The sequence below is a fragment of the Falco biarmicus genome, chromosome 17 (assembly GCF_023638135.1).
Source record: "Falco biarmicus isolate bFalBia1 chromosome 17, bFalBia1.pri, whole genome shotgun sequence".
NCBI lineage: Eukaryota > Metazoa > Chordata > Aves > Falconiformes > Falconidae > Falco > Falco biarmicus.
In genome coordinates, this window is record NC_079304.1 from 4,954,426 (window position 1) to 4,967,073 (window position 12,648).

The window sequence follows — 12,648 nt, forward strand, 5'->3', positions numbered from 1 at the left end:
CATTCTTCCCCCGCCACGGTGGCTCGGCGAGACTGCGTGGGTGCACGGCGCTCGGTGGGTGACAAGCACCCGGTTCCTCCTCGGGGGAGCCGGAGGTGACAGCAGTGTGTCATCAGCCATATGTGCCACCCCGGTGCCCGAGGATAGCGGGGCCGTGCGGAACTATTCCTGGGAGCAGGAGCTGGGGCTCTTCTCCCAGCGCCGGGGTTTGGGATGTAGCATCTTTTTGGCGATGGGCACCCGAGGCGAGCCGGGGGACGTGCCCGGCTGCCCCCAGAGTGCTGTGGCCCCATGGGGAGAGGAGAAACCCGGGTTTTCCTGCAGCCTTGGTGGGGGTGGTGGAAAAAAACAACCAGCAGTTTGATTTTCTAGCCTCGGAGGTGATGCTGTGGCCTCGGCACCCCCCGCTCGGGGCTGCGGTGGCTCCCGGTTCCTGTCTGGCACCACCGACACTTGCCGAACACGGCAGTTTCCCACCCGTGGGGGTGGCACAGGGGGATGGGGGCTCAGCAGGGCCCTTGAGCTGGTGTCACCACTCTGGAATAAAAACTTGCCAGCCGAGGGGACCTGGATTTTGCAGCTCTCCTCCCTGACGCCACTGAGGTGCTGCTGCCAGCGGAGCAGGTGGCTTCGCACGTGGTGGCAGCACATGGTCTGTGCGGCGGCTGGAGGGTCCTGCGCTGCCTGCGGCCAGGAGCATCCCTCACCCCAGTGGGAAACCCGGGTGCTGCGCGGCTACGGCGGCATCACCCCTGTACCCTCACCCAGCAGGACACGGGGCTCTCCTGCCACAGCCAAGTCCAGATAGCGGATGCGCAGCCTCCCTGCCGTGAGCACCCAGGAGCTGGGGGTGCTGCGGGGGTGCTGAGCCGGACTCAGCACAATTACGGATGCACTGAGCAGGACGGGCTCTGGCGCAGGGACTTACAGAGCTTTGGGCTCTCTGGTCACAGCTTTCCCCTGTACCCCGCTCCGCTCGTCGCGGCCACGGCCGGGGCAGGGGACGCGGCTGTGCGGGGACTCGCAGCCTTTCGCCCTCATCCTGCCACGCTGAGCTCGACCCTACGGCAAGAGATGGCACCAATGCAGAATCCCACCACCGCAGCTCTCCGGTGCCAGCGAACACAATGGTTTCCCACACCCACGCGTGCTCCGTGTTTTACCAAAGTCGCTCCACACTCAGAGCCACCAGTTTTGGGGAGCCCAGAGCGCGACGTGCCGGTCTGGCTTGCCGGGTGGCAGCCCCCCATCATCACCAGGCACCGATACCAGCGCAGGGCTGGGAACATCACTGCAGCCCTTGCACTGAATGCACAGGGGGAGCATCCTGCTGAGGATGCTTGGGGTGTGGAGCGGGTGCTCGGACACCCCCGGGGAGCCCGCGGGTGCCTCCAGCCAGCCCAGAGATGCTTTGTGCAGGTGGGAGACGAGCTGGCCGACGGCTTTTGGAACATGCAGGGCTCTTTTTTCGGATAAATCCAGTGGGAAATGGTCGGCAGTTTTCCACTCCGCGTGGCAGGGTGCTGAGGGTCTCCCCGCACAGACACCACTGCGCCGCTCTGACCCCTCTGCCCACGGTAGTGCTTCCACCGCCACCCCTGCGGCTGCTGGTGGGAAGGGGGATCCCTGTTCCAGTTAAACCCGGTCCATGAGCAGGAACTGACGGGGGAATTCACTGGCAGCCAGAGCTGGTTGGGGTGGAAGGGAAAACCTCAGCCAGCTAATGCTGCTGGGTGTCACCAGGGGGGGACTTGAAGTGTCCCCCACCAAAAGGCAGCCAGGCTCATTTTTTTTGTTGGTTATAACCGAGGAGCCCAACGCTGCCTCCACCATAAACGCACTAAATACTTTCACTCAGGCCTTCACTCGAGGGATCCAACAGGCTCCTTCATTCCTCCTGAACGTGGTGAAGGGGGTAACAAATGAGAGGGGCTCACCAGGGGTGACGAAGGCCACGTTTTGGGGTTCAGCTGGCGTTTCTAGCACAGCACAGGCCAGGGAGTTTGCAGCCTCCAAGTAACACGGGCTGTCAGAGGAGAAGATGCGGGCTGGGGGCTGGGAGAGCTCTTCCCCTGCTCTCCATCACTCCCCGCCACGGGCACTGTGGAAGTGTGCCGATTAGCTGAGGCCTTGAGCATATCCAAAATGCATTAGAGTTAAATAATTCAGTTATGGAGTGAAGATGAGGATTTGGGAGAGAGGCAGGCACGAGAGATGCTTGGAAATGCAGGGGGAGGCAGCCCCCCGGCACAGGGTGAAGCACGGCCGGGCAGCAGGGAGGGAGCGGGAGGGACCATCCTTGGCAGGCGGCCGAGGCCACTGGAACATCGCGGGGGATGGAGACATGTGGCTTTGGGCAGGATTCTGAAGCGGCTGAGAAGCCGGTGGAGTTCCTGGGCAGGGAGGTGGGTGCTGGTGTTTCCTCTGCTGCAGGCAAAGCCGGGCAAAGAAAAGCCAAGTCTGATGGGGTGAGTTTGTGGAGGCCTGCCCTCATCCCTGCCCGCATCCTTCCCCAACCTCCCTGCCCGCATCCCTGCTTGCATCCCTGCTCACATCCTTCCCCCACATCCCTGCCCGCATCCCTGCTCGCATCCTTCCCCCGCACCCCTGCCTGCACCCCTGCCCACACCCCTGCCTGCATCCCTGCCCGCATCCCTGCCCGCTGGTGCCGTTGAGCGCTGGCGGGTGCCTTTGCCATCAGGCTGGACTGCCCGGGGCAGCCGGCGAGCGGCACCACTGCAGAACAACCAACTTGCGACGGCTCTGCCCTGCCCGCCGCGCTCCCGTGCACGGACACTGCTGGAACAGGGGTTTTACCTGGTGCTGCAGTCGTTGCTGTGAAAGCCGGCTGCAGAGGCAGCTCTAGAGCCGTTCCCATCACTCTGGGCATTGCACCTCCCAGCTGCTGCACCCCAAATGTCCAGGGGTGCTGCAGGCTGGCCCTTGCCATTGGGGATCATCCCTTTGCAGGATGAGGCTGGTCCCCAGCACCACAGAGGCAGCAACGAGGGGACAAGGGACCTCTGATCTGATCCCCGACGCTGCCCTCGGCTTAAAACTTTGTGGAAACTGTTGGGAGGAGGAGAAAATGCCACGGGGGGGGATGCCCTGCACCCCCTCACCTCCCACCACCCACATCCCTGCTGCACTGGGGCGGGTACAGGGAGATTGTTGCAGCCTTGGGAAGAGCAGAGCATCCCGTGGGGCGGCCGGGATGGATCCAGCTTTGTCCATAGCAAACATCCTGGAATGTGCGTTGGCTGTGGGGGTGCAATGGGGACCCCAAATCGCAAGGCCTGGCTCAGGTGACAATTCCAGGAGCTTGGATCATTCCTCCTGCCTCCAAAGTCTCCATCTGCCTTCCTCCTCTCCGCGGCCGACCCTTCGACAGCCCCCAGGGTGGTGCGAGGCTGGTCCTTCATCCCCAGTGAACTTCTCTGCCCAGTTCCCTGCGTGCAGCCCCTCGGGGGGTCTCGGGGGGTGGGGGAGGTGGGGCACTGGGCCGTGTCCCCCTGCTCCCCACTGGGCTCTGCGTCCCCAGCACCACACATGCTGCGTTGAGGCCATGCTGTTTTCTTTGCGTCACAATTAACTTCGAACCTGATGGAAAACCTTAATTTGCACTTCAAAGCGCTTTGCAGCAATCTGCCAGCCGAGCAAAGCTGGAGCTGGCACTGGGATTTTTCCAGGGCCCGGCTTGCGGCAAAGCCCGGCACCGCGGCTCCTGCCTGCCCCCCTTTGATCCCCTGGGATCAGGGATGCTCCCCGGCCTTTCAGCCCACCCCGGCGGCCCCCCCAAGAGCTGTGTGGCTTCTCCAGGCCAGGCACCAAAGGCAACACGGCCATTCCCCGGTGGAAATTCAGATGGAAGCGGCCGTGCTTTGCTCGCTGAAGCCTCGGAGCACCCCGGTGCCCGCCTGGCATCGGTCTCCCAAAACCTCCTGGGCCTCATGTTGCATTTTCAGCTCCACAACCCCCCGTGCGGGATCCAGCTCCTGCTCCAGCTGTGGGAATCACACAGCACCTCAGCATCCCCAGAGTGGTACCCACCGATGTCAACCCGGGGTGGGTGGGGGGGGTCCGTCCATGCCACCGCCGGTGGCCCTGCTCCTGCGGCGATGCTCCGTGTGCTGAATCACCGCCGCGCTCTCCCGGCACAGCCCGGGCTCCATCCAAGCGATGATACATCTGTGCTAAACATAGTGCCAGGAAGGGGGGTCTAGGGTGGGGGGCCCCCGTGGGAGCGCCTCAACTGGGGGCTTCACTCCCTTTGGGTCTGCCAGGGGGGGCCGAGGGCTGGGTGAAGCCAAGCGCTTCTGCACCGACACCTTCTCCCCCCGCCTGGTGTGGCCGTCGCGTGATGGAGGCAGATGGCCGGGATGTGGGATGGCTCCGTGCTGACATCTCCCAGCTCACCTCTGCTGCTGGCATCCGGGAAGGAGCGACACCACCCCCCCACCCCCCCCAGTCACCATCCCTGGGGGTCTGCTGCCCCCTCCCCCAGCTCCTCCGGTGGGGTGGGATGAGGCCTTTGCAGGGATGCTCGTGCTGTCTGGCTCGTTCGGTGCCGTGCTGGGTCCATCCAGGCCTCGGGGTCCGTGGGTGAAAAGCTGGCGGCAATCCCCCCACCCTGGGGGGCTGCAGGGGGCTGTCCCCCACAGCACGGGACTCGCCGGTGTGGCCTCCGGCAGCCACGGCGGCAGCGAAAGGAGAGCAGCTATTAATAACCCTGCGCAGCAAAGGAAAAAAAATGTAATTCCATAATGGAAGCAGCTCCCACAGAACAATTCAGGGAATAAAATGTTCGCGGGGGGGGGGGGGGGGGGGGGGGGGGCGAGCCCAGCCCCCACTGGCTGCAGCTCTGCCATTGCCCCCGGGGGTGCCCGGGAAGGGAGCAGCCCCCAGCCCCGAGGTCAGCGGGGGGGGGACCCGGCTGCGGGAGGGGGCTGGGGTCCGGGGTGTCGTACCCCCCCCCCCCCGGGGCAGGGCGGGGGTCGGTAGCTGGTGGGGGGCTGCTGGGGGGGTGGGCGCCGGGGCAGCAGGAGGGGTTCCGTGTCGCCGTGTGCCCCCAACCCGAGCATCCCGGGGACCCGCCGTGCCCCGGGAGGGGGGGGCGGCCCCGGGGGCGGCCCCGGCGCGGGGCGGGGGGAGGGGCCGCCCGGTGCCCACGTGGTTTCGCGGTGGCTCCGGAGCGGAAGAACCGGCGGCCGGGGCCGGGGCGGCGGCGGGGGCGGCCGGAGCGGGACCCGCCGGGGCGGGAGGGGCCGGGGTCCCGGCGGCGCCGCCGCAGCGCAGCCATCGCCTGGCCGGTGAGTGCGGGGCTGGGCCGGGGGCTACCGGGCTGCCCCCCCCCGGGCCTGTCTCCGCCGGCCCCGCCGCGGCCCCGTTCCCCTTCCCATCCCCGTTCCCATCCCCGTTCCCAGCCCCATCCCTGGTCCCGGTCCCGGCCCCGTTCCCAGCTCCATCCTCATCCCCGTTCCCGGCCCCATCCCCGGTCCCGTTCCCGGCCCCATCCCCGGTCCTGGTCCCGTTCCCGGCCCCGTTCCCAGCTCCATCCTCATCCCCGTTACCGGCCCCATCCCCGGTCCCGTTCCCGGCCCCGTTCCCAGCTCCATCCTCATCCCCTTTACCGGCCCCGTTCCCGGCCCCGTTCCCAGCTCCATCCTCATCCCCTTTACCGGCCCCGTTCCCGTTCCCAGCTCCATCCTCATCCCCGTTACCGGCCCCGTTCCCGTTGTTCCCGGCCCCGTTCCCAGCTCCATCCTCATCCCCGTTACCGGCCCCGTTCCCGTTGTTCCCGGCCCCGTTCCCAGCTCCATCCTCATCCCCGTTACCGGCCCCGTTCCCGTTCCGGCTCCATCCCCGGCTCCGCCCCGGGCCCCTCCTGCGGCCCCGGCGACCCCGGCGCGGTGCGGCCCCGGGCTGGGGGCGGGCGGCCCCTGGGCCCTCGGGAGGGGAGGGGGGGGGTTACCGGGGGCCGCCGCACCAAGGCCCCCCCCGCCGGGGCCCGCGACCCCCGCCCGGGCTCACCCGCCTGCCCGGCCCCGCGCCCCGCCCGGGGGGCACGCTCCCCCCCTGCACGCGCCTTGCACGGAGCTTTGCACGCCGGTCTGCACACGCGTTTGCACACAGGCTTGCACGTCGGTTTGCGTGCCGCTTTGCACACAGGTTTGCACGGCAGTTAGCACACCCGTTTGCACACAGGCTTGCACACCTAGTTGTGTGCCGGTTTACACACCGGTTTGCACGCTGCTTTGCACGCAGGTTTGCATGCTGCTTTGCACGCAGGTTTCTGCGCCAGTTTGCACAAGAGGTTTACATGCTGGGGTGCACGCTGCTTTGCACACAGGTTTGCACACCAGTTTGCATGCCAGCTTGCACACATGTTTGCATGCTGCTTTGCACGCCGGTTTACACACCAGTTTGCACACAGGTTTTCATGCTGTTTTACACACCACTTTGCACACAGGTTTACACGCCAGTTTGCACGTTGCTTTGCATGCAGGTTTACAGGCCACTTTGCACGCAGGTTTGTACACAGGTTTGCACGCCGTTTTACACACCAGTTTGCACACAGGTTTTCATGCTGTTTTACACACCACTTTGCACACAGGTTTACACGCCAGTTTGCACGTTGCTTTGCATGCAGGTTTACAGGCCACTTTGCACGCAGGTTTGTACACAGGTTTGCACGCCGTTTTACACACCAGTTTGCACACAGGTTTTTCATGCTGTTTTACACACCACTTTGCACACAGGTTTACACGCCAGTTTGCACGTTGCTTTGCATGCAGGTTTACAGGCCACTTTGCACGCAGGTTTGTACACAGGTTTGCACGCCGGTTTACACACCAGTTTGCACGCAGGTTTGCACGCTGCTTTGCACGCAGGTGTACACACCATTTTTGCACGCAGGCTTGCACGGAGGTTTGCACGCCGCTTCACAGCCCATCAGCGCTTGCCCAGGTCTGTGGTGGTGGCATTGCCCCCCCTGGCCTCCACCAGCCCCACCGCGCAGCCCCCCTGGCCCAGCGGTGGGGGAGGGCACGCAGGGGGGTTACAGCAGTGGGGAGGGGGCTTTGCCCCGTCACAGGCCCCCCCAGTTTGGGGCAGGGGGGTGCATGGTTGGGGGCGGCTGCCGGGCGCTGCGCTGGTGATCGGTTCTACCCCGCGCATCCTCGCAGCCCCCCCAGCGGGGCTGTGCTGGGGGGCCGGGCAGCTGCGCGGTGGCTGTCCCCAAATGCCAGCTGGGTGCCGGCGGCCCGGCAGCATGCTGCGCCTGGCCCAGCGGGGCGATGAGCTGCAGCCCCGTTTTTGCTCTCTTTAAAGGCATTTGTAGGCCTCGAGGAGGGGCTGACCGCTGGGAACATGGAGGCAGCGTAGCTGGTGCGGGTGCCGTGGGGATCTTGCGCCGTTAACCCTGGAACCTAATGACGGCGCTGCCCAGCTCCCGCTGACCCTGTCGTGGCTGACGTGAGCTCCTGCCCGCCGCGGCTCCCTGCCCGCGCTGCCGACGCCTGAGACACGTGTGCCTGTGCCGCAGCCCTGCCCCAGCCCGCGCCCCCCGCGCCCCGCGCCCGGGGCCTGCTGCCAGGCAGGTGCCACAGTGCGATGGATGGGGAAACTGAGGCACGGCGGTCTGGGAAGCAGCAGGGCCAGACCAGGCGGCTCTGGGCCAGGCTGTGGGTGCAAAGCCGCTGCCCTGTGTGTCGGGGAGGGTCCCGTTCCCAGTTGACACTGGGGGCTCCCCCTCAGCCTCCAACTTGCCCCCAGGACCCCCAGGCAGGGCCTGGGCAGGGGACTGGGCACCCACCGGCCCTATGAGCCAGGGGTCCTGGTGTCTGGCTTTGAGGGGGTCACCTGGGGCTCAGGGAGTCTCATCTTGCCTTATGGGGGTGCCTCAGTTTCCCCAAAGGGGACGGTGATGGTACCCTCCTGCCTGTGCCGGGAAGAGGGTCCCCTCCATTGCTGCCCCCGGGGGGTGGATTTAAGGCCCCTACAGGATGGGACAGAGGGGAGGTCGTGATGCCAGGAGGGGGGTGGGGGGGGTGTCTGTGTTTCATGCTCCTTGTCCCAGCACTGACTGTGACAGCCCAGGCTGCCCGGCCCCTGGGGTCTGCCCCCCAGGGCACAGCAGGGCTGGGGGGTGCCAGTGGGGCTGGGCTGGCCCCAGTGCTCGGGGGGGGGGGCTGGGCTGTCGTCCATCGTCCCCCCCCACCCCATCACCCCTGCAGATATCACCTTCCTCTCCCAGCTTTGTGCTATGAATTATTTGTGCGGTGGCTCCCAGATGTCTGCCCGAGCCGCGAGGCTGCGTGCGGCTGCCCCAGTGCCCGCGGGGTCCCCGGCTGGGAGGGGGGGACAGTGCCACAGCACCACTGGCACCGGCACCCGCTGCCGCCTCGCTGGCCCGAGTGTGCCAAAAAAACAGGAGCTGCAGCAGAGCCACCGGTGGCCGCCCAAAATCCTTGACCGGGGACAAATCCTGCGGTGCTGGGCAGTGCGGCAGAGTGGGGCTGGGCAGGATCAGGCCCCCCCGGGGCTGGCTGGGGAGCTGTGCCGTGGTGCAGGGGACTCCCGGGGGGGGTGAGCGGCAGTGCCGGTATATAGGGCACGGCACGAGCTGCGTGTGCCGTGGGGGCGTGGGAGGGTGGGAAGCCGCTCGCGTGCGGTGCGGGGGTGGGAGGCGGCAGCACCAGCCGCTATTCCTGGCACTTGCTCCCAGGGGGACATGGGGAAAGTCACCGTGTCCCCCCCGGGGATGTTCTGCCAGGGATGCTCTCTGCCACCGCAGCTCCCAGCCGCATCCCGGGCGGGTGATGGTTACAGCTTCTGGGGGTGCTGGGACCCCTGTGCCCCCCATTCCCCGGTGGGGACAGAGGTGCTGCGTGTCCCCCCGCCACCCAGGGAAGGCTGTGGGGTTGGAGCCACTGCCGGTGGCAGCTCCCAGGACCATCCCTTCCCCCATCGCTCTGCCACTGGGACATGCTGAGCTCCCGCAGACCCCGCTCCATCCGCAGGACCCAGCCAGGCAGCACCGGTCCTTGGCCCCCCACGGCCGGATCCTGCACCCGGTGTCCCCCACAGCCCAGCCTGCTCCGGGGGCTGCCCCTGGCCGGGTTCATCCCTGCCGTGGGGTCACCGGTGGTTGTCTGTCCATCCGTCCGTCTGTCCCCCAGGCAGGACATGGACTCCATGTTCGAGGACGACATCAGCATCCTGACGCAGGAGGCGCTGGGGCCGGACGAGGACTGGCTCGACAGCCCCAACACCGACCTCTCGGGTGAGATGTGCTCGGCCTCCCACTTCGCCCTCATCACCGCTTACGATGACATCAAGAACCGGCTGACGGGGCTGGAGAGGGAGAACTCCACGCTCAAGCGCCGGCTCAAGATGTACGAGGTCAAGGTGAGGGGCCAGGGGGGGTCGGGGGGGCGCGGGGCCGGGGGTCCCCGCTGATGTCTTTGCCCTGCGGCCACAGTACCCCGCTGATCAGTGAGTTTGGGGAGGAGCACATCTTCTCCCTCTACGAGGCCAAGGAGACATCGCTGCTCAAGAGTGAGAAGGCATCGCTGCAGCAGCAGCTCAACCAGTTCCAGCATGAGGTGAGCGGGGCCGGTGGGGTCAGGGGTCCGGGGGGGGTCCCCCTGAGCTGCCCACCCACCGTCCCCACCTCCCTCGCAGCTGCAGAAGAGCAAAGAGCGGGGAGGAGCAGCTGGAGGAGATGATCCAGGCCTACGAGAAGCTCTGCGTGGAGAAGGCTGACCTGGAGACCGAGCTGGGAGAGATGGTGGGTGCCGGCAGGGACCGGTGCCTGGGGACATCAGTGTCCCCTTCCCCTCTCTGTGGCAGCAGCTGGGCAAATGGCACCGCCATCGTGGTGCTGTTGCTGGGACGCGCTGGGGATGCAGGGCTTGGGGGGCCGTAGCTGCTCGCCCCTGTTACGGCCACGCTGAGGGGTTGTAGTGATGCACGTGGTGCAGCTTTATCCCTCTCAATTCCCACTCCTGCCCTGCCAGGGGATGCTCCTGGCTCCAGTGTGGTGCGTGTCCGGCACTGCTGGGCATCCCCTGGCGTCCCCCTGGGATGGTGCTCCGCCAGCATCACCCGGCACGATGCTCTGCCAGCCCAGGGGGCCACCCCTGCCGTGCCACCCTCCTCTGGGCTGGCCACGTGCTGGGGACACATCCCCCCATCACCCCGCCACTGCAGCCACCAGCTCCGTGGGGACCAGAGCGCCGGGCGGGGGCAGGGGGGGGGGGCAAGGATGGACCCGGGGAACGGGGGTGCTCAGCTCTCCCCTCCCCGGCAGCGGGCGCTGGTGGAGACGCACCTGAGCCGCATCCGGAGCCTGGAGCAGCAGCTGCGGCAGCGCGATGGCAGCGCCTTCCCTGGGCTGGGTGCCCCGCTGCCGGGCCAGGAGGTGCCATTCCTCACCCTGCACCCCAACCCCGGCCTGAGCCACGGTGAGCAGCCCCCCTCCCCCACCCCACGGGACCCCCGGACGGGGCAGCCGGGGCTGCGTGCCGGGGGCTGAGTCGAGGGCTGGCCCGCAGTGCTGGAGCGGGCCGGGGGCTGGCAGAGCCGGGGGCTGGAGGCCGAGCTGGAGGGCGGCACGGCAGGAGACCCAGCGCGCCCAGCACCGCGAGGAGCATCTCAAGGCCGAGTGCGAGCGGCTGCAGGCGGAGCTGAAGCATCTGCAGGACACCAGGAGCAGGTACGGTGCAGGGTCTGGCCACGCGAGACCACCCCACATCCCCCACGGGTGGGGGTCTGGGTGCTCACAGGGTGTCCCCTCTCCCCAGGGACCAGTCGGAGCGGGACATGGCCTGGGTGAAGAAGGTGGGCGATGACCAGTAAGTGCTGGGGGTCAACGGGGGCAAGGGCTGGGCTGTGGTGGGGGTCCCCGGCAGGGAGGGCTGGGGGGCACACGGGGCTGCACTGCGGCACCACTGGGCTTCCCGTGCAGGGTGTCCTGGGGGGGACAGGGTCCCCTGGGGGCTTCCCCCACTGCAGTGCTGCAGGTGGGTGCGATCCTCACCCCCAGGGACACCGGGGAGCTTGGGGCTGAGCTGGGCTCCGGGCGTGCGGTGGCCACAATCCGGTGGCCACAATCCGGTGTCCAGCACCGTCCGGGCTGCGCGGTGCTGGCTGGGCGAGCGCCGCCGCCTCCAGAGGGCACTGACAGCTTGTGGCTGCCGAGCAGCCACCGCACAGCACCCATCCGGCACCGCACAGCACCCATCCGGCACCCTACCCGCACCGAGCCGTGCCATGTGGCCGTGCCAGGCTGCGGGATGTCGGCAGCACCGGGAGGCACCGGGAGCGTGTCCAGGCTGCTCGGCGCCACAGGCTGCCCCTTCTCCGGCTCACCGGCTCCACATCAAACCCCCACCAGGCTATTTCTGGTGGCACTGGTGTAACTGGGTGCGGAGCCCTCGTGGTGCTGGGGGACCATCCCTTGTGCCTCTTCGCTGAGCCGGGGGCTCTGTCAGCGCAGCCCCCGGCACCCGCGTGGTGCTGGACAGGGACTGCGCACCTGGGATCGGCGGGGTTTGAGCCAAAACACACCCCCAAATCTGGGGGGGGGGGGGGGCAGCACCACTGTGCCAGGGCAGGGAGGTGCTTCCCGTGGCCGGAGCCCTGCGCCAGCATCGCAGGGGGGGGGGTGCAGAGCAGCTCCGTGCCGGTGCTGAGCCTTCCCCTCAAAGCAGCTGTCCGTAACCTGGTTAATTAGGCAACAGCCTCGTTACCCCCCCGCTGTCTTCGAGGGGGGCTGCTGGGCGGCAGCAGCAGGACTTCGCACCTGTGCCCCCCCCCCACTCCCCGCCGTGATTCCGGGCGGGATGTGCCGGGCTGGCATCACGGCTCCTCCGGGCACGTCGGGCTGTGCCGGGGCCGCCAGCCCGTGCCAGGCTGTGGACAGATACGAGGTGACACGCGGGGCCTCGCCCTGGGAAGGTGCTGGGGTGTGGGGGTGAGAGGGGGGTGTCCCCCTCCTTTTTCCTGAGGTGTTGGATGCTTTTGCCGTTCTTGTCTCCCCGGCGTCAATCAGCGGGGCGGGGGCGGCCGCATCCGCGCTGGCACCCCCGGGGGCTGCGGCCGGGCGGCTGCCGCCCTGTCTCTCCCGTGCATCCCGGGGTGCGACCCTTGGTAACCTTCCCCGGGGGGGGGGTGTGTGTGTGTGTGTGTCCCTTAATTCACTTTATTTGTCACAAAACTGAGCCCCACTGGCTGGAGAGCTGACCTCACCCACCTGTGCCCTCCCCCCCGCAGTGCCCCCCCCCCACCCCCCGTCCCCCTGCCCACGATATCCAGCCCCCACCGGGAAATAAAACTTCAGATTTATGTATGAATATACCCCAAACCCACCCTGCTCAGCCAGCCTTCCCCAGGCCAAGGTGGGGAAACTGAGCACAGCTGGTTCCGTGCCCCTCACCCCCAGGCCTGGGGGCACCTTCCCCCCCTCCCCGGGCACAGCCCTCCCCTCCCCGAGTCTTTTCTTGGAAATACGGCTCTTTTTTGTAACCCGCTCCGCTCCACCACGGGGTTGGTGTGAAAGGTGCCTTCTCGGCGCTTTCCGTCGCTTTGCCGAATTAGTCACCGGGCTGCCGCGTGTGAGCAAAGCGGGGGTCCCTCTGGGCCCCC

General features: G+C 67.2%; 1 protein-coding gene across 1 annotated transcript; it reads left to right on the forward strand.

Moving 5' to 3' along the window:
- Positions 1-8,706: 8,706 nt before the first annotated feature.
- Positions 8,707-10,860, forward strand: TBKBP1 (TBK1 binding protein 1). The gene is given in 8 exon segments (XM_056362410.1): positions 8,707-9,425; positions 9,482-9,605; positions 9,685-9,705; positions 9,707-9,790; positions 10,313-10,466; positions 10,557-10,609; positions 10,611-10,717; positions 10,806-10,860. Coding segments are annotated over 8 exon segments (1,038 nt in total). The 5' UTR covers positions 8,707-8,985.
- The last annotated feature ends 1,788 nt before the right edge of the window (positions 10,861-12,648 follow it).